At 46.3% G+C, this 21,799-nt stretch overlaps 1 protein-coding gene across 5 annotated transcripts in view; it reads right to left on the minus strand.

Moving 5' to 3' along the window:
- The window catches only part of LOC135885257 (zinc finger CCCH-type antiviral protein 1-like), a 40,595-nt gene extending 19,898 nt beyond the window's left edge, over positions 1-20,697 (minus strand). For all 5 annotated transcript variants that reach the window (XM_065412892.1, XM_065412901.1, XM_065412886.1 and 2 more), the window contains exons 1-5: positions 20,365-20,697; positions 10,131-10,263; positions 3,776-4,037; positions 3,519-3,650; positions 1,330-1,431 (exon numbers count right to left, since the gene is read on the minus strand). In XM_065412892.1, coding sequence (XP_065268964.1) covers positions 1,330-1,431; positions 3,519-3,650; positions 3,776-4,037; positions 10,131-10,263; positions 20,365-20,651 — 916 coding nt within the window. In that variant the 5' untranslated portion in view covers positions 20,652-20,697. The remainder of the gene's footprint in view (positions 1-1,329; positions 1,432-3,518; positions 3,651-3,775; positions 4,038-10,130; positions 10,264-20,364) is intronic.
- Positions 20,698-21,799: the final 1,102 nt, after the last annotated feature.

Consider the following 21,799-nt stretch of genomic DNA (forward strand, 5'->3'; position numbering starts at 1 on the left):
CTTGCCTCTTCCCTGCTCTCTTTGGGCCACAATGTGCCCTCAGTGGAGTAAGGAAAGAGAAGTCCATATGAGTCCCTGAGTGCAGGACGGGCAATACTGCCACGTCCATTATGCAGCCAGAGCAGGAGTGGGGAAAGGATTATTATTTGCATCACTGTAGTGCCTAGGAGTCCCAGTCATGGACTAGGCCCCTTCTGTGGCAGGCGCTGTACAAACACAGAAGCAAAAGATGTTCCCTGCCCCCAAGAGCCATTATGCCCATCTCTTTATGCCCAGAATCAGAGCCCGATCAAGGAGAAACTCCCCATTCAGCTCGGTCTCCTCTGCATTTACATCAAACCACTAAATTCAATCTCACTCCTCAATCTCACAGAGGCAGAGTGAAAGTCAAGTTCCTTCCTGTAGCCAGCGCTTGCATTGGTCTTGAGACACTCCAGAGGGAGTCATGGCTAGTCATTCTTGGACGGAGCTAATTTCTAGGACACGATGCTGTATGTAGGAAAGCTTAGAAGGGGTCAATCCTTTAAAGGCATAATATTTTAAAAACAAATGCTGGAATCCTATTACCAAGACATGGAGAGGGCTGTCTGACTCTAACTCTGCATACTAGACAAAGAGCCTTAGTAGAACAATCTTTCACATCTTTCCTGGATTATGAGTCTGGCACAAACAAAAACATAAATTCCCAGGCAACTTACTTCAGTATTATACAACTTTAATCAGCAACATCAGTAATAGAAGCAGCTTGACATAACTCAGCTGGTTCATATAAAAGGAACTAGGTGTTGTGCTACTTCAGGCCATATGGTAAAGGGCTTAATGGGAAATGAACATGGCTGTAATCAGACCCAGGTACTGGTCTGCAAGGACTTATGCTTCAAGTCTGACAACAGCATCTTTCTCCGATTTTTATCTTTTAAAAAAATTAACTCACCAAAAGTATTAGGTTTAGCAGCCCTGGAGACTGACTTACTCTAGCCACAGAAACATGCAAGCAATGACAGTGCAAGCTTCCCCCACCTAGGCCCACCAGCATGACTCACCCCTGATTGGGAGTGCCCACCTCTAAGAGAGAGGGCGCATCAATGTTTCTCTATTCAGCCTTTGGCTTTTCCTCTGAATCTCTTCACAATTGCGACAGCTTTTAGTCCATGTTTTAGACCAACTCACCTTGAAGGCATTAGATATGGGATGGAGAATCATTACCACCAACATTAGCCAGTGATCCAGATATGAAAGTTTCCATATCCCATTACTAGTAGAGATATGAAGTCTGCACAGGGCAGTTCCTGTTGACATTCAATGGATAACACCATTAGTCAGACTTACCTTTATGTTTGCAGTACCTCCAGATATAGTACAGGCATATCTCATCACATTTTGTAATGTCATTGGTCCCAGAAGCATTAATAGAAGGAACAGCTTTGACACCTGTGGGAAAGAACGGTCTAGATCACATCAAACGTATCTCCTCATGCCAAACAACAAAACACCCTGCAACAGAAAAAAATAGATGGTCTTGATTCTCGGTTCTGTCTGAGAGGCAGCAAGGAGCTGGTTGCAGCTTCCTGATTCAGAGCCTGGGCCTGGTGCAAGTAAGGGCTGCCCTACACAGCACTAACTGACACCACTGGCATTAACTTCAGGAACCTGGAAGGGAGGTTTAGTAGTAGTTACTATTTGTAGGGGAGAGAGAGAGAGAGAGAGAGCGCGCGCGCGAGCACGCACGCACCTGGAACACGGGGCCTGAACCATAGTCAGCAAAGTCAGGCCATATATCAAAGCAGATGTTTACGAGTTCACTGTCCATTACATGAACTTTGCAATAGTATGGCTAGTGTTGCTAAACCACAGGCACTCCTAAGTAGTACTAGACACTGGGTATTCATGCAAACACATTCCAGAAGGTTAGCACAGGCCTACCTCAACATAGAGTTACGGCATAAACACACTCCTTGAAGATGGTACAGGGACGCATCGAACCCTCCTAAAATAAGGATGATGGGATAACGGATGGAGATGTTTTGTTCGAACCAACAGGTACAAGGTGCAGGCTGGTAACGAATCACGCCAGAAGTTTAATATGTAACTTGTTTGTATCGTTGTCAGGTGTGTGTGTGTGTGTGTGTGTGTGTGTGTGTGTGTGTGTGTGTGTGTGTGTACGCGCTCTCTCCTTATTCTGTCCCAGCCCTGCGCGTAGTCGGTTTAGCAGACCTCAGCAGTACCACCCAGAAAGCCCACAGGCTTGGTTCAGTGGCGAAGGCACTAGGCCACGTTTATTGTCGATGAAGGACAGTCCTAGTCCTCTATAGGAGTTACAGGTACACTAATACACGTATGCCCATGACAATGGTACCAGGTCAGTCAGCAGCAGGAGTCTCTGCTGTTCCCTAGGTTGGACAAAGGTGCCCCTCCTGTGATTTCTCTTTTATACATTGACACAAACAAGTTACTTATGAATACCCAGTGTCTAGTACTTCTTAGGAGTCCCTGTGCTTTAGCAACGCTAGCCATACCATTGCCAAGTACTGGACAGTGAACTCATAAGCATCTGCTTTGATACATGGCCTGACTTTGCTGCCTGTTCAGGCTGCATGTCTTGCACCAGGTCCCGTGCTCCAGGCTCTTTCTCTCTACTACATTATTCATATCCCAGAGTGGGCTTCAACACAACCTCTCAGCTAACAAAGATGTATAACTATATTTTATACTCTACTTGTTGGGGACAAGAGATGGGGAGAACAGAGATCCACAACAGTAAACCACAATGTGGGATGATTTAACTGACATACTAACAAGCTGCCAAACCACCAACAGATGGGCTATAATGAAAATTAAAAATGAAGAAGTCTTCAGCCTCAAGGGTGAGGAAAAAAGGTGGGAAGGGAGAGCAGGACTCTGCAATAGCCTCTACTAGCTCCGAGTAGTTAACAGACCAAAAAGATAAAAAGTAGTTATCTTCGCTCCAATCACTTCTCAGCTCCAGGTGTCGCTCTAGCACTCCACCACCCCACCGTGACCCGCATCATAACACAATGTAAAACAGCCACTAGACTGGATCCTCCCTGGTTGACTTCAATGGAATCATACTGGTTTACATGAGCTCATGACCTGGCCTTAATGTTCAATGCAAATAAACTGTATTTTTCCCCACCACCATCCTACTACTTATATAATCTATCATTAGTAATTGTTACAAATGAACATGCTCATTCCAGCTAGTGAAATGGAAATTCTATTACTAGCCCTCAGTAGCAGCTTCCTGTACAACAATCACTGGCCAGGGATCTATTATGTGTATAAAAAGATACTGATGCATATTGCCTAGAAGTGCTCTCCGATGCATGGTCTGTGATAGGGTCTAGCCACTGTCTGATCTATTCTTGTGAGCAGAACAACTATTGAAGGCAGAGGAGGGAGTGAATGTCAATACCCAGCCTACGCTCAAGAACTAAGGAAATGGGAAGTCAGAAAAGATGGTTCAACATACAAACTAAGTGGCACGTGTATAGTTTTACCTGGTGGGGTAGACTCATGTGATGTAGAGGCTGGTGTAATGGAAGTAGGCTTAAGTCCAATTTCTTCTGGATTCCCAGCATTTGCTTTCTTTTTATCTCCAACTGGTGTAGTTATGTTGTGTAGGGGAGGCACTGAAAGCAGAAAAGGATGGTGAAATCCCACAGAGATGTAGGTCAAGAATAGCCTCCAACACATCCAAGGGAGGAGGAGGAAGCAACATTCATGCTACAATTTACACTTGTTTGTTAACACTTACTTCTCCTCTGGCCCACATCCTTGCTGAACTCGATATGCTTGTGATCACAGATAACCTGGATGTTCTTTGCGACACAAATATTTAATCCTTCTGCTAGCAGCAACTTCAGCACATTGTTGTCCAGAATCCTGTGGGATCTGTTGCACTTGGAAAACCTACACTCTCCTCGGAGGAAATGTCGGCAAACATGAAGTTTGTTGCAATTGTCTTGCTGGCTGCAAGTCCCATGCGGTCCTCTACCTTTGTTATAGAATTGGCATACCTGGGGAGGGAGGAAGGAGAAATGTCTAAGAGAGACTTTTTTTTCCCCCTTCCAGTCATTAGGCTTTTCTTAATCCAACCTGCATATGGATTCTGTAATGGAAAAGTTGGGAATAAAACAAAACCCATAATCAATTTGATTTTGTAACCTAGGCATATTTCTGGAGTCGAAGGTCACCGAGAACAGACATTTTAAAGAATTTTCATGGATTTCAAAGTCGTGTGAGGTTTCCAGAGGGCATGTCAACCTTTCTAACAATGGCACTTTTGGCCACACCAAATTGTTTTTTATATGTTGTTTATTATTTGTGTTGCAGTAGGGCCTAGAAGCCCCAGTCACAGACCAGGCCCCCGTTGTGTTAGATGCTGTGCAAACACAGAACAGAAGATGGCCCCTACCTCACTCAGCTTACAATATGTTGCATAAGAGTATCATTTCCTGAGGCAGGGTCTGTCTTTTTTTCTGTTTGTGCAGCGCCTAGCAGAATGGGGTCCTGTGATCCATGACTAAGGCTCCTCAATGTTACACTAATTAAAAATATGAAATTCTAATCTGCAAAGGCCAAGTGTCCTTCTTGCTCAGATGACTGCATTTTTAACAGGCTTGTTCTACGCTTTTTCTAGGTCTTTCTTACGTTGGACTGAGAAGTAAATGAGCCACACCTTACAAGTCATACACATATGATGTTGTCTCCCTACTTAACACAGAACGCTATTCGGTCTCTTACCAACATCTAGTATCAAGATCATTGGATGGGAAAAGTGCTAGAAAATGCCAAGTATAACTAGAGTATGTTCTTGTAAAGCAGTATTTCCCAAACTTGGGACGCCGCTTGTGTAGGGAAAGCCCCTGGCGGGCCGGGCCAGTTTGTTTACCTGCCGCGTCCGCAGGTCCGGCCGATCGCAGCTCCCACTGGATGCGGTTCGCTGCTCCAGGCCAATGGGAGCTGCTGGAAGCGGCGCGGGCTGAGGGACGTACTGGCCGCCGCTTCCAGCAGCTCCCATTGGCCTGGAGCAGCAAACCGCGTCCAGTGGGAGCTGCGATCAGCCGGACCTGCGGACGCGGCAGGTAAACAAACCGGCCCGGCCTGCCAGGGGCTTTCCCTACACAAGCGGCGTCCCAAGTTTGGGAAACACTGCTGTAAAGAGTTAAATAGTACATCAAATAATTAGAGAGAAAACTAATATTGCCAAAATAAACTAAGAGAACATTTTGAGATGCATTATCCTTGTTTTCTGTCTGCTCACTGAACAGAGGGGGCACTCAATGACTTGGGGCCAGGATACCCACGGCCACGGCTGAAAGCTCTGCTCCTCTGGCAGAATGGAACTTTCCACTCTAAAGGTGAAGCTAGCAGTGGGATCACTTGATAATTACCTGTTCTGTTCATTCCCTCTGAAGCACCTGGCATTGGCCACTATCAGAAGACAGGATTCTGGGCTAGATGGACCATTGGTTTGACCCACTATGGCCGTCCTTATGTTCTAGCCTGTGCAGGAGACAAAGTTTTCTTGGAGACCACTCCAAGGCTAAACAATAAAATCCCACAGGATCTTGGAACCATCTTCTGCTCCAAGGGCAAGACATTTCTACAACACTGCCTCTGTGTACAGAGATTGCAGAAAAAAATCCCCACACAATTTATCCTGAAAGAGGAAGGGGGGGGGGGGGGGGACAAAAACCAAACAAACAAACAAAAAACAGAAAACATGTGACAGATGCCACTCTTCTTGCTTAATGGCAGAGTGGCCTAATGCAGTGGTGTGCAAACTTTTCCAGGCACCCCCCCCCCCCCATTTACCATTCATGGAATTTGTTGCACCCCCCTCCATTTCTTGTAATCTGAAGTAATCTCTTCTGCACTGCTGCTAGCAGCGGAGCTGCTTTCAGAGCTGGCAGGATGAAGAGCAGCAGCTGCTGTCCAGGGCATACGTGCTGTTTGCGGTGCAGCAGGACTATTGTTTTAATCCCGCTCCCATCCCACCCCGCAATACCCACTCTATTTGTATCCCGCTCCTGCTATTACAGTAGTGGGTCCTGCGGGATCCCAGTTTCTTCACTCTCCCCAGAGAACCTCCTGTGGCCCCCCAAGGGGGGGGTAGGGGGGTCAGGCCCTCTAATTTGCACAACACTGGCCTGATGGATAGAGCACTGGACTGGGACCCAGGAGACATTCCAGCACTGCCACTGGCCTGCTAGGTGACATTGGGCAAGTCACTTCCCCTCTCGGTGCCCCAGTTTCTCCATCTGTAAAGTGTGGGTAATGATACTTGTACTCCTTTGTAAAGCGCTCTGAGATCTACAGATGAAGAACACTATAATAAATTATCTAACTCTTATAATTATTAATACACTTTCAGAAGATGCTCAGTGATGTGGGCTATATACAAACCAGAAAAGCTGGAATGATTCACGGATTATTTTTGGAAGCCTGACCCAGACCTGCTCGGTATAGAGAAAGCTGTTAGGCTTGGAGTGGTACATGTCTGATCTGACTGCCTAAGTACAGAGCTAGAAGACCCTCAGTATTTTCTGTATAGAATGCTCACTGCTACTTGTTTTCCCTCTCCAGATAGGAGGATCTCTCTTCCCCACCTTCCGCTGCTAGGGGCAACATATTTTTGTGTTTCTGTCACTTTCCCATCTCAGACTCACTTTTGCCCTCTTTAGCAGTTCCACCATCTCACTCCATCACCTTATTTACTCACAAAACTGCCTCTCTTACGTGTCAACCAACCTTTCACAGTACTTTAAAATGACTCCAGCACCAGGCTAACAGACATTCATGCTTCGACAGACATTTATTGAAGCCTCCCATTTTGAAAGAAGTATCCTTAGGATTTTTTCCCTGAAACTTCTGCTAACTGGTTTCAGCTGACAACTAGATTTTAGAATGGATCAACCAGTCTATCACAGCATAGGGATTCTGGGGGCTAGTGTCCTCCAGCAGAAACTGACAGACCAGTAAGAAAAGTCTAATGAACTCCAGTGCCAACTAGGGATGTCCTTACACAATGTTGGATTAGATTTTTGCTTTGGCAGATGTGTGTATGCCTCTATAGCACAGGACTGGAATTGTTGAAGAGGCTGCAAGTCATGACTATATACTGGAGAAGCTGTGGCTGTATGCAGAGGGGAAACCAGACATCATGCTGGCCTACAGTCTATCCTTCACATGTTGCGATTACACAAAATTTGTACAAAGTAAATTCATGGCACCAGTTACCACAAGAGGAAAATTGCAGGCAAATCATCTGACTTAGTCTCCACAGCAAATGCAAACACAGCATCAAGGAGATAAAGTAACCAGGAAATACAACAGCACATCTCTCACAAATATGACAAATAAAGCACACATAACAAGTCTCTGGGGACAAATTAAGGTCAAAAAGGATAAAGAACATTAAATCCATGAGACTCACAATCATTCTAGGATTTCAAGCTCATTAATAGTAAATAGACCAGGTGCTGGTATCTTAACTCATTCATAAATGGGTTTGATGAAAGGGGGGAGTGTGGTTTCTCTTCAAGTTTCTGTCCCGGTTGCTGCTTGTTTAATAGATTCCAAGGCCAGAAGGGACCATTAGATCATCTAGTCTGACCTGCTGCATAGCACAACGTATACATTTTGGCTCAGAAAGCCCAATGACTTTAATTAGACCAAAGCATTTCAGTCCTCAGGAAACTGAACTCCTGTGGGCCCTATACCCAAGGCCTTTGCAATGGCAGGGAATTGATTGAAGACACTGAATCAGGCTGGGTCCAGCCTTTGTTTCTATAGTCACAGTAAGAATTAAAATGTGGTGGGGAGGATATGTAAAACAGATATTACTCCTGGGGGCATTCTGCAACAAAACATTAACAATTCTGCACACAGATATTTTAAAATTCTGCAAATTTTATTTGTGAAAATAACACTATATAATCATGCCAGTTTCAATTATTTTGGTAATTTACTTCAAAATACCTGTCAGCAAGTATGTCTGTAACAATACGGACACACACAAAAATTCCCCCAGAAGTAGAGAATTAAAGGAACTACTATAACAACCCAGTTCCTGTTTCTCTGTCTCCTCCCCCCTGCCCAGAGCCAGCCAGGGGGCCAGATACCCACAACCCCTCATCCCCAGAGCCCAACCATAGGCCCTCCCCCCAGAGTCCAGCCAAGGCTCCCCCAGCCCAGACACCCACCCCCTCCTTTGAATCCCTGGGTTCTGGGGGAGGGAGAAACAGCCTGATGCTCGGTCCCAGGCTTGCACGGAGTTTCCTGCGTGCCACCCTCTGCTTCCCTCAGGGCATGCTGGGAACCCTCTAACTCCCTTTCCCTCCCCCTGGCAGCGTCTTCTACGTGCAAGCTGGGCTCTGCCAAGTCCAGTGGTCCCTCGTGGCGGCTAGCAGCACTACAGCCCATTTCTGTAGGGGAAAGGAAATTCTGCGCGCACAACATTAACTTCTGCAAAATTCTGCATTGCACAAGTGGCGCAGAATTCTCCCAAGAGTAAGATATTTGTATGCAAATATTGATATTCTTTCCAAGGAGCTAAAAATATTCAAATATATTTCTAACTCAAGTGAGTGCATATTCATTGTCCATTGCATCTTCAGCACAACCCCTTTTTGTTTTGCAAGATGGCTGAATTTATGGAGATGGCTACACAGAAAAAGTGTCCATGATCTGGTTTGTATGGGTTGAATGCTAACTGTAAAATTTGAACTAAAGAGGTGGAAGTGTTTGGGCTTTTTTGTTGTTGTTGTTAGGGTGTTGGACAGCCCTAAAAACGGACCCTTTCTATTTTTAAAATTATTGTGCCCCTCCTAGAATAGAAACTTTTCTGTCATCACTTCCTTGCATAACTTCAATACTGAATAAGATGTAAGCAAACTCCCCCCGCCACCACCTTTCCTCGCTAATCTAAACCTACTGTAAGCTTTCAGAAAGCAATAATATTTTTACAGAACCATCTTTGGAGTTCAAAGTACTGTTGGCCTTTTTGGCCCAAACAGTTGTCGATATTTGGGGCTTGCAGATTGTTTCCGTTAGGAGGAGAAATTGATGATGAGCGTCAGATGTGTCTTATAGGGTGCAACCCTGTTTATTTACAAAGAATGTACCCAAAGTCCTGGTTCTCTGAACATAGCAGGAACAACCAACAACAGGCAGTTTCCTTACTCACAATTCCAAGCCTCTTTCTAGCCAGCATGCTGCCCATAAGACGCTCTCTTGGCTTCCTTCCAGGGCCACCTACCAGTGCTTCCCTGGCTGTCTCCTAGCTTTTTCTTGTCTTGTCTGCTTCGGACATACATAGCCCCTGTGTTTCCAACCAGCTCCCAAGGGAAACCCTGCCATCCACATTGATCAGCTTCTGATCAGACTTGCATGTAGCCGAGTCCCTTGAATGGTGGCATCCACTGTCCCCAGCTCTCTTACTCCATAAAAGGAGTTTAATTGCTTTTTCTATTTATCTTGAATGAAGGGTAGCTAACATGCCCATCAGCCTCAATGCTCACCTATAGTTCAAAGACATGCCTGCTTGTAGCCACCAAGCACCCTCCAGCAAAACTGTATTTTACAAAACATCACTAAACCTGGGTCTACACTACAAAGTTTCGTTGGCACAGCTGTGTCAGCCGTGGGTGTGAAAAAACACCCCCCTCCAGCCAACGTAACTATGCTGCCAAACCCCCACCATAGACACAGCTATGCCAACAGAGGAGGGCTTCTATCAGCATAGTTAAGATCATTCAGAGATGTGTTACTATGCTGACAAACAAAAACAAACTGCTGTTGGCATACGGCCTGTCTACACTAGAGGGCTCTGCTGGTACAGTATACTGGCAATGCACTAGTAATGTAGACAAGGCCTCCCAACAGCCCTTCATGGTAGGTATTCTTATCTCCAATTTACATAGGCATGGAAACTAAGTCAGAGAGTAGATGATTTAGCCAAGGTCATACAGTGAATCAGTTGCAAAGGGAAAAAAAAAAAATAGGTTCCCTGACATCCAATTCCATGCTTTAGTTTAGCATCATCTCTCACCTCTTCCATCCCTATTTAGCAAACAGCCTTTCCTTAAGAAATCAGTACGACTCACATCAGGCAGGAGGAAAGGGTCATTCTGGAGGAGCAGGACCCGCAGCTCATTCTCGTTGAGGCCACTGACTTCATGGGTCTTCAGCACTTTTCGGTTCCCATCCGTGAAGATATCATGGGAGTATTTACATGCCCTGGAAAGGAACAAACAAAATTCAGATCAAATACACTGATCTTTAACCTGGGTGGCTTACAAGAGCAACCACACCTAAGGGACAGCAAGGAAGGTGAGAGTGGAAGAAGAAAACAGAGAGGAGACTAGAAAGGAAGCTTGGCAGAAGATAGGAAACAAGGGAAGCCTAGCAAGAAATCTATCTTAGTTATATATAATGGCCTCCATTACCATAGACTGTGAAGTGCTCAGTTTCTTTAATAGGATTTATCCTCACAACACCCCTGTGTGCTAGGGAAATGCTATAATCCCTGTTTTGTTTTTAAAACAGATGGGGAATTGAGGCACAGAGAGGCTAAGTGACTTGCCCGAGGTCACACAGGAAGTCTGTGGCAGAATCAGGTTCCCCAAGTCCTAGGCTAATGCCCTAAGCAGGGTGGATAAAAAACAAACAATGAATTTTTTAAAATTGTTTTATTTAAATCTGATTTAAATTAAATATTAGGTTTATTTTTAAAAATAAACCTATTTAAAATTGTACAGTAAATTTAGGCCTTAACATAGATTGTCATAATTTAAAATAATCTATTAAAATCATTTAAATTAAAAAAATAAGTAGTAAGTTTCCTATCAAATCACTGAGCTGATTAAAGTCACTGGCTAAGCACATGCAACCAGCATTTGTTGAAGTGCTAAACCAGCTTTTGACACCAGTAGCCTCTTGTAGGTGCAGAGAGAATTCTCTTTCTTTCTTTCAGTTTATTCAACTAGTTCATTCAAAGTTAAGAAACCAATCTGGAGTTGAAAATGCAGGGATGCTTGTTTTCTTCTTACAATCTATGCATAAAAACGAGGTGTGAGAGGATAAAATCTACTAAAAGCTTGAAGGGTGTGATGACCACAGAAACAATTAGTTCAATTCACTAACAGCAGATACTACTGCTTTTCTTTAAGAAGTCAGTTTTAAAAGCAAAACTTGTTTTGATAAGAAAAAAAATTATGTACCCAGCACATTGAAAGTAGTTTGTTGGGTGCCTCCATCTGGCTGTGTCACATGTGCCAGCTGGGCACATCTTGGGGGAAAACTCTGCCCCTCCAGTCTTTTAATCGATTCTCATTTTTCCGCCTTGCACCCGTAGGGTTACCATATAGAGATTCCCAAATAGAGGACACTCCCAGGGGAGGGGAGAGGAGGGAACTGGGGAGGTACAGTTGGGGGGGCACTGGAGGGGTCCATTGTACTGGGAGGGGGTATTTGAGGAGTTCAGGTTAGCTTCTCTGGCCCTGGTGGCTGACCCAGCCCCCATACATGCTGTTGCACCCCCTGGCTTGAAATGGTTTCCATCATACACAGGGTTTACAGTTTGGTTCTATGGCTCTCAGCACCCCCATTATAAACATTGTTCCAGCACCCCTGCCAGCTCCTGCTCCAGGACCAGCTCTGGCCACTGCTTCTGCCCCAGTCCAGCCCCAGCCATTGCTCCAGTCCTAGGGGCTGACTGCTGGCCAGTGACCCAACCCTGGTTGCTGCTCCTCCAGCGGGGACAGACAGCTGCTCCAGCCCTGCCATTGCAGCGGGGCTGAAGCTCAAGAAGTCACGGAGTCCATTAAAGTCACGGAATCCCATGACCTCTGTGACAAAATTGTATCCTTACTAACAAGAAACAAAATGAACTTGTGCAGAGCTTAGTCAAGGACAAGGAGCTTGAAAATAACATGGATGATGAAAGGAAGCTTGTGAAGTGAGTCAGAGTGACATGGTCAGAACAGCAGATGGGGAAAGATTATTTTAGAAAAAAAAAAAAGTGGCTAGAGAAGGTGGTGGTTACAGAGTACAGAGAAGGACGTGGCAAAAGCAAGGTTGCAGTGGTATGGAATGATTGCACAGAAAGAAGCAACAGTTTGTCAAGAGCTCAAACGTGCATTCAGAATAGAGAAAGGAGTTGAATGGGACAAGGACAGTGGTGCACCTCGCTGACAAGGAAGGTAGAGGAAAGATTTAGAAAATGTTTAAAGAAATATAGAACCCAATCTTATGGGTTGTGTACAAAGAAAGGAGGGGAGAAATGGTGGAAGACATCAGGACTATAAAGTATTAAAAGGGATCTGTTTATCTCAGAGCAACAATAGGCCATTTGCAGTGAGAATGAATGACAACGAAAGATAATCAGGAATGCTGAGGAAACTAGGATAGATCCAGAAACAATGCTAACTGTTAGTCTGAAATGTGACTCAGTAAAGTCCTTTACTATGTGTACCTCAGTAATAAAATATATAAAATAAAACTTCTCCTGTCACTGCTCAATTTAACTACTCTTCAGTGCTTACCCTCCGACGGTCTCATTGACTTTTGAACCATCTGTTCACATGCTGCCATTGATCTGCCCCTTCTCCTGTACAAGACTTGATTCCTGCAGTTTTTTCCCCTCCAAATATCAACATTATAGAACGCTACAGGTTTGCCTGGTGTTCTATTAACAAATTGACTTTATTTTCTGTCTTAAGGAGTTTATGATCTAAGACCCTAATTCCGCATTAGGGCCTGTGAGTATGGGCTCCTGGGCCTGCATGGAATCCTACTTGCACTGAATAAACTGAAAACAGTAAAGTCAACAGAGCAACAGGAGTGTGTGTAATCAAGAGCAGGATAGGTTCAAAGGGTGATACTCATGCAAATTTAAGTGTACATTTTAGAGTAGGGGGGCGGCCCGCGGGGCCAGGCGGCGGCTGTTCTCCCCCCCGGGCAGCGAGACTCGGGAGCAGCCGCTGCTGCAGCTCCCACTGCGTCTGGGCCGGCTGCCCAGCTGGTGCAATCCCGCGGCGGAGGCACCGGCAGCCCAGCCCCGTTCGTTCCCCTGCGGGACCCGAGCGGGATGGGGGGGGGCTGGGGTCTGCTGCCCCCACTCCGGGGTCGCCGCGGGATTGCACCAGCTGGGCAGCCAGCCCAGACGCGACTGGCCAGGGGCTGGGCGCAGCGTGCGCGCTGCTGGGTCCCCGCAACAGGCCGGGGCTCGGGGGGTTCGGGCCCGGGCGCCAGAGCCGCAGCCGCCGAGCTTGGCCATCGGCCGCTTCCTCCCCCCGTGGCAGTGGGAGCTGCAGCAGCGGCTGCTCCCGAGTCCCGCTGCCCAGGGGGGGAGAACAGCCGCCGCCTGGCCCCGCAGGCCGCCCCCCTACTCTCCCTACCGCCCGACTGAGTCCTGCCTGCTCGGGGCCAGGCCGGACTCTCACTCACGGCACCGCGCTTCCCCTGCGTCTCCCGGGCCTCCCTCCAGTGCTTGTGGAGGAAGGGGAGAGAGATTGTTGGGTTTGTTTTTTTTCCCCTCTGCCACTTTTTTTTGTGCCCCACCCCCCCGTCACGCCCTCCCACCTCCACCCCCACGTCCTGATATTTGACCTGGGTGATCTGGTCACCCTACCTTAGAGTCAGCACAAACCCAAAGTAACCTACCTTTCCAACAGAATTTGGATAATTTATTGTAGAACAAATCCCTGTTAAAAATTCCTATGTTAAGAAAAAGTTTGCATTGCCTAAGAAAAGAGGAACTATTTACCCAGGAACAGTTTTTATCCACATTTTATCAAAACGTTGTCTACTTCTTTATGAACCTAAAGGAAATGAATAGATTTGAATATCACCCTATATATGTAAAACAACAATAATGTTATAAGATGCAGATTGTGGGACTTCCTGGGAATGTGCAGTGCCACTGCCAGGACAGGCAGCCAGCCTGCTTTAGCCCCACTGTGCCGTGGACCGGGAGCCGCCTGAGGTAAGCCCATACCCCAATCCCCCGCCCCAGCCCCCTGCCCCACCCCAGAGCCCCCTACCACACCCTGAACCCCTCACCCCACCCCAGAACCCACACCCCCTCCCACATCCCAACCCCCTGCCTCAACCCGCAGCCCCCTCCTGCACTCTGAACCCATTTCTGGCCCCATGCTGGAGCTCTCACCACCTCCTGCACCCCAACTCCCTGCCCCAGCCCAGTGAAAGTGAGTGAGGGTGGGGGAGAGAGAGCCACTGAGGCAGGGGGAAATGTAGTGAGCAGGGGGCGAGGCCTCAGGGAAGGGGCGGGGCTAGGGGTTCAGTTTTGTGTGACTAGAAAGTTGGCAACCCTAAAGCAGAGTCATATCAGGGACACAGTGAGCATACAGCAGGAGCCCGTTCCTTTATGCACCTGTGCCTGGGGCAGGAAAACCACAGCAGAGTGGAGCTGTGGTGGGCCCCCTGGAGCAAGGAGGCTGCCCTGAGGTGGCTGCTGTCCCAGAGAGGAGGCAGAGCTGGTCAGAAGAGGGAATCTGCCTGAGCGGGATGAAACGTCTAAGTGAGGACAGAGTTGAAAGATTGTTTATCTGTTTGTTTACTTGGTTTTATTAAGAAAATAAACCTCCTTGAAAGACACTGCCTGAGGCAGTGTGTATTTTGGAACTGGGGAAAAGCTGTGCCGTGACATACACCCTCATCTAGAGTGAGGTGTGCAGTAGAGGTCACCACATAGGGAGGGTTCAGAGCTGGTCAGTGAGAATAACTAGGGAGCACAGAAAAACTCTCATGAGGAAGGATTGAAAGGAATGCGTTTATTTACATTAGAAAGGAGACATGATAAAATTATATCACATAATGAATGATCTGAATACGTGGGTCAGGAAAGTCTGTTGGCCCAGTCTCACAACACCAGCACAAGGGACATTCAATTAAATTGAAAGGTGGTGCTAAGCTAGCCTTATGGGCTACAGTGGCAAATTCGACACTAATAAAAGAAAAACTTTTTCACACAATGTGTGATTCATGCCCACAGGATGTGATTTAGGCCAAGAATTTAGCAAGATTCAAGGTGGGATTGGATATTTATATGTAACCCTTTTGGGGTTTAGAGAGCATGGCCCCTTTAAATCTTTTTCCTAAGGGGGAGAGGGAGAGTAAGAAAAAAGGAGGGAAACTCCAGGGGGCAGCGCTGGAGCTCCAAGGAGAGGGAGAGGCAGCCTGCAGGACATGGAAAAGTGAAGGAGGGAGAACCTGCCTGAAGCCTGGGAAGGACAGGGCCGATCACAGCCCAGGACAGGAGCCAGGAGGAGCACTGTGCCAGGGAGGAATCACCCGAGAAGGACAGGCCGGAGCTGGACCCAGTATCACGGCTGCCCAGAGCTGCATGGGGCTGTGAGTACTGGGGCTTGGGACTCTGCACTGGGAACAAGGAGGGAGGCTGTAGCTAGTTAAGTGGGGAGGTGGTCGCTCTGTGTGGCTTTGCAGAGCGGCAGAAGAGGGCACCGGAGGGGTTTGTTGGGGAAAGTTCACTGGTGCCAAAGACGACCAGGAGCACCCAAGACTCACCACTGGACTGGAACTTTGCTCAGGACTCCTGAACTCTGTGTGCAGACACATTGCTCGGTGTCTGCCCTTCCAGACTGTGCTACCACTGGGCCTGTGGGGCCTTGGCTTGGATGCAGCCCTGTTTTACTGCTCCCCCTATATTCCCCCTTGTTGTTTTTCTCCTCATCCCTCTGTAAATAAATATTTTCCTTGTTATATCCACTGTACTTTTCCTGTGGGTGTGGGTGTTCACTCTGGGGGGTTTGGAACAGGTGCCCCTGGGGTGGAAGGGATTTCTCCTGCTGCATTCCTGCGCGCGCCTTCTCTTGGCCAGAGCTGCCTGCAGAGCAGACTCCATCTTGGCCACGAGGGTGATAAAGTTACATATATGAACAACAAGAATATCCAGAGTTGTTATATCTTATGCTAAAAACCGTATGGGAAGAGAGAGAGGTTCATGCAGCAAGGATGCAACCAAATTTAACTATGAGAGATTAGAATGAGACCTAATGTGGGGCAGATTGTACCATCTCTGCCTACTGCAGGCTTCTATCTCTTCTCAAACATCTGGTTTTGGCCACTGTCAGAGACAGGATACTGAACTAGATGGGTCTGCTCTAGTATGGCAATTCCTGACTCTACATAAAGCAACCTTTCCATCCTCTAAATTTTGGGCCCTCCGTGTCTTATTTTAGAACAGGGTGGATTGATTTAAATCATCCATTTTTAATCTTGTTTTGCATTTTTTTAAAAGTTTTTTTTCCCCTGAAGATAAAGTTGATTCTCATTAGATGGTGTAATCTGGTATTTCTTTTTGCTAAGAAAGAGGGTACACTACATCTATACACATTTAAGACATTATATAGCTTAACATACTTTTTTCAAATCCATAACATACAAATCATAAGTAACAATTATAGTCTAGTAAATATGAACTGTTATTTACCATTTTATATCAATAAAATGTATCAAGTTGCAGTTAGATGAAAATTGGAATTCAATGCATCTACCTAAAATATGCTGGATTCATAAGAAAAATAAGTTTATCAAAACAGGTTTGTGTTTAAGACTAACTGATTTATTAAACAAAGGAAGTTAGTGAATCCTCAGTCAGTTAAATGAATTGTTTCTGGTCACGGTGACCTTAAAGATTTTAGAACTGGTAGATCTCGTGCTCTTACAAACTGGATTTTATTCAGATTGAAAGAGAACAAGCTTTCCTGCTTTTTCAACTCTCAATATGTTTCTCAACTTTGAATTAACTAGCTGGATAAACTGAAATGAAGAAAATACTCTCTTTGCACCTGCAGATGAGGCTCCAACTATCAGCAGGTCATCAACAAACACTGGCTCCAGTTTAGCTAGTGACTCCCACCCATTCAATGGCAAGGGCGCCAAGTAGGGAGTTTCATACAGGACAGGAGGTGGGCTCCCAGGCAGAATGCTTAACTGTACAGCATTAGTGTGGAATGTGAGTTCTGCAGAGAGGTGCTTCTCCCAGCTTGTGCCCCTGGGGCAGGGAGTCAGTTTTTTGTTTACAAACAGAGGCAGGGTGATTAAGCTAATGTAATTACCAGCCCTTTCTTAGGGGTCTTTTTTAAGGGTCTGGAAGTCCTTAGATGAACCTGTAAAACAGGAATCCCTGGGAGAGGAGGAAGGTGTTGAAGAGAATTTCTGCAGGGGACTCAGAAGAAATACAGCTAAGCCTTCTGAGCCAAGTTTACATTCAGAAAAGAGGGAGATGGGGGAGGGAAAAGAAGGGGCCAAAGCCCAGGGGAGGGATAGCAATAGTATAGAGAAGTTCCCACTCTACCTGTGGTACCCCATCACCGTAGTATCTGAGTGCCTCACATCATAGCCCCACGGTGAGGCAGAGCAGTGCTGTTATCCCCATTGTATAGATGGGGCACTGAGGGGAACACAGACCAAAGGACAGATTTTCAACGGTTTTTAGGCACCTACTGGGATTTTCAGAAGTGCCTAGAAGGTTAGGTGCTTTGTAAACCCCACTAGATGCCTAACTGCATCTTTGGGTGCCTAAAAACCTTTGAAACTCTGTCCCTAAGGCCTTGAACTGAGGTCATACAGGAAGTCCAGGGGGAGAGGAGTAGAACCCAGGTCTCTCAGGGCTTTCTCTCTGCTGCATGTTGCAAAAAAAAAAAAAAAGAGAGGACTCAGATGGGAGCAAAACCAAGGAGGCCAGTTCTCTGAGACTCCAGCAATTGATCCCAGGTGATTGAGAAGGATGTCGTGGTTGAAGCAGCACAGAGACAGACAGACAGAAAGGAGAGCACTTAAACGCCAATGGATGGTAGGTTCTGCCCCAGGCTGGGTTGTACAGCAATGCCTGCTGTGCAATTTTAGATTTTAACTGAAAACCATTTTGTTTTGTCATTTTTTGTTCTGAGTTTGAGAAAAGGAAGGAATGAGAAAGTGTCGTCTGAGTATCAGATGTGATTATACCTCAACTTCTGAGTGTTTCAGCTGTATTCAGGCCAATTTCAGAACAAAGAACAGAAATTGCATCCACAGAGTCCATAAAGTCAACAATTATTGTCATGATTTGTATTATTCACTGGGCACTATCTGTGTGCTCAGCACTGTTCAGGATATGCCAGAAAATGTAGTCCCTGAGCCAATGCATACAAGATATGCAACTCTGGATAAGATGGCTCAGATATATAAATATTAAGTGTATAGTTACTGATCACATATTAACATCACAGTGAACATGTGATAACATATCTATAAGCAGAGGCGCTGATGGCGATAGAAGTTTTACTTGATTAAGGACTAGAAGATTGGACCCTCCAACTTTCTTTCAAGAGGAAAGCTGCCCAGAGCTCCTGTGCCTGTTTATTTTCCTTTCCTGCCTTCAGTGGCCACGATATACCTCAGAACTCTCAATTTTTTTCCTCAACTTTAAAACATGAAATTTTGTTGGTGTTTGGTTTAAAATATTCTCCTGTGAAAACTGCAACTCAATCACTGTAGTGTTGTGTTTAAGACCCTTCTGGAAAGTAACTAGCCTTTAAACAGAAGTGAAAACAGTGTTACCAACGCTCATGATTTTGTCATGAGTCTCATGATTATTGTTTTCCTTAAAGCCTCAACTCCTGGAGTCAAGTGGCTATGTGATGATTTCAGCCGTCATTCTTAAAGAAAAATGAAGTTTCTAACCCTTGTGGCTGTGGAGGAAGCTTCAAAATGTGACCCCAGCGCACCCTAAAGGCTCAAAAAGCAGAATGTAAATAAAAAGATCAAATCTATTATTTTTACATAATCTCATTATTTTAAAGCCAATCTCACGATTTTTGGTGAGCCTGATTCATGATTTTTGAATATTTGGGGTTGACAATACTATGCAAGAGACTATGAGTCAGTTTCACTCCTATTTAAAGTCAGTTTCTAGTCTATTTATAGTGAGGTAACACACCAACAGTCCCAGGAAGGTGCAGTATAAACTCATGGGGACATGCCCTAGAGGAAGATGTTTCCAAAAGTTAAATGAACTATTCCAAGCTTAATGAACTGCAAAAAAGTGATGGAAAGTAACCTAGATTTTTCTACAGCCGTTTCAATTGTTGTATTCAAGAGTTAGTAACAAAGTAAGAATATACATCACATTTGTAAACCTAACCAGTGTCTCTTAAGTGAATTGACACAAGATGTCAGAACATTCAGTATTAGAACTGAGTGGATCTAATATTTATTTAGATTTCTTTCTTTATATAAGAATTAGAAATTACCTGATAGGAATACCGTATCTAAGTTATCTGCAAAAAACCAAGAGTTTTCAGGTGCCCAAGTAGCCTCTGGAATCACAGTTAAAGTTGCGCCCCTTCCCCCACCAAAATCTGAAATGGCGCCCCTGTTCAATGATTTCACCGAATCTCAGAAATGTAGGGCTGCAAGGGACCTCGTGAGGGCATCAGTCCAGTGTTTCTCAACCAGGGTCTCAGGCCCCATGGGGAGCAGGTTTCAGGGGTACACCAAGCAGGACCAGTGTTAGACTCCCTGGAGTCCAGGGCAGAAAGCCTAAGCCCTGCCATGCAGGACTGAAGTCTGGGCCTCTGCCACCCGGGGCTGAAGCAGAAGCCTGAGCAACTTAGCTTTGTGGGACACCCTGTGGGTTGGGGCCCCAGGCAATTGCCCTGCTAGCTACCCCTTAACACCGGCCCTGGCTTTTACATGCAGAAAACCCTTGTGGTGGCACAGGTGGCCCTGGAGTTTTTGTAGCATGGGGGGGGGGGGGGGGGAGAGGGAGGGCTCAGACAGAAAAAGGCTGCGAACCCCTGGTCTAGTCCATCTGACTTTCTTTAAAACTTCAGCTGCAAACATGCATGGCTTAATATTATTTGTCACTTTAAATTTAAATGAACAGATTATACTTGGGCCTTAATATAGGTCATCGTAATTTCAAATATTTCAATTTTAAAAAAGAAAACTATATTTAAACTAAAAAGCCTGATTTTTATGTATATAAATAATCGAGTTTTATCCACCCTTGGTCAGCACAACCACAGGGGTTCCCTTAGTTACATGCCTACCACACTATCAGGAGTGCAAGGCACAACAACCAGGCCCTCTGCCTGTGTTGCCAGAGATCCCCTGCCCTCTCCCTCACTTTGCACCTTGGTGCCTAGCCCCCCCGCTATTGCTCCTGGAACAACCCCCTGCTCCCTTCCCCTCCCCCTCTTTGCACCCTAGTGCCTGTCCCGCTACTCCCTCCCCCACTGGTGCCCCCGGTGCCAGCCTCCTCCCCTCCCCGCTTTTCCTCCTCGTAGCTCCCGTCCCCTCCTTTACACTCACCGGACTCCAAAGTTGCACTTGCCCATGAGGTTGAGCTTGCAGAAGTGGAGGCGCTCGCAGCCCGCACACTCCTTGCGAACGCAGAGCCGCAGCGGGGACACAGCGAACACCCAGCGGGCGCCCCACTCCTGGTGCACCAGAAACCTCTCGTGCCCCACATCCTGCAGGATCTGCTCCAGCTGCTGCTCAGAGAGCCCCACGTGCTCCGGGATCTTGCTGTACTCCAGCCGCCCCCCGTTAGAGCACAAGACCTTGGTAATGAAGCTGCAGACCGCAGGGTCAGACATGCTTGCTCTCGAGTCCAGGAGATTACTGACTGGGCAGACCCTCCCTCCGCTCGCTCGGTTTCGTGGGCGGATCAGGCTCCTCCTCCAGTCCAGCTGAGAAGAAGAATCGAAACTGAAGGCAGAAAAGTATGCCTTTGGGGGATGGGCGGCAGGGCAGTGGTTTAAGGCAGCAAATCAAAAAGTTATGGCGTGCAAAGTATGTAGGAAGAGTGAAGGACATTTTATACCCAGTATTTCCTTTTTTAATATGGAGATATACCTATCTCATAGAACTGGAAGGGACCTTAAAAGGTCATTGTGTCCAGTCCCCTGCCTTCACAGTAGGACCAAGTACTGTCCCTGACAGATTCTTTGCCCCAGATCCCTAAATGGTCCCTTTAAGGATTAAACTCACAACCCTTGATTTAGCAGGCCAATGCTCAAGGTCCTGAGCTCTCCCACCCCCACTTTTTGAAATACAGTTGCCTTTGCCCTTTTCTGAGACATGCGTTTAATCATTCCCATTTGTATAATTGAGGGTGGGGGAGACATTCTCCTCTCATTTACAGAATAAAGTTATCCTGGATCTAAAGCTAAGGGATACAAGTTGCAAACCAGAAAGATGTTGGTATCAGCTTGAACATACAGTGTAGGAGGCACAGCAGAAGGCTATTTAAACTGGGGGGGGGGGAAGGGGGTGTCAGAGTTTTGCCCCTTCTGCCTGACCCTCCTCTTCCCCTCTCTGGCACTGACCACCCCCAGCAGCAGCCTGACCCTCCTGGCCCATGCGTCCTTACACCCATCCCTTCTGAATATTAATGAGTGGCATTGCAACCCGGGGGCATGGCCAAAAAGTAGTCAGCGCCACGCCCTGGGTGGACCCTGGCCTCATGGCCTCTGCAGTGAAGATTAGGATAAACATGTTTATATGCAGGTAATGGGTGTGGTAAGATGAGGCCCTGAAACATAAGCCCTTGTATCAGAGGCCTGGTATGAGACCTAAGACCTGAACTAAAGTAATGGTCAAGACTTTGCTATCATAAAGCAAAGTTAAGCCGTGAGCCAGAGGCTGGCCCTGCTCACAGAAGCTGGCAAGAAGAAGGCTGTTGCAATTATACACATACCTAAAAGGTACTAAGAACTAGTAATATAAACATGTTCCAAGAAAG

The sequence above is a fragment of the Emys orbicularis genome, chromosome 1 (genome assembly GCF_028017835.1).
Source record: "Emys orbicularis isolate rEmyOrb1 chromosome 1, rEmyOrb1.hap1, whole genome shotgun sequence".
Lineage (NCBI taxonomy): Eukaryota > Metazoa > Chordata > Testudines > Emydidae > Emys > Emys orbicularis.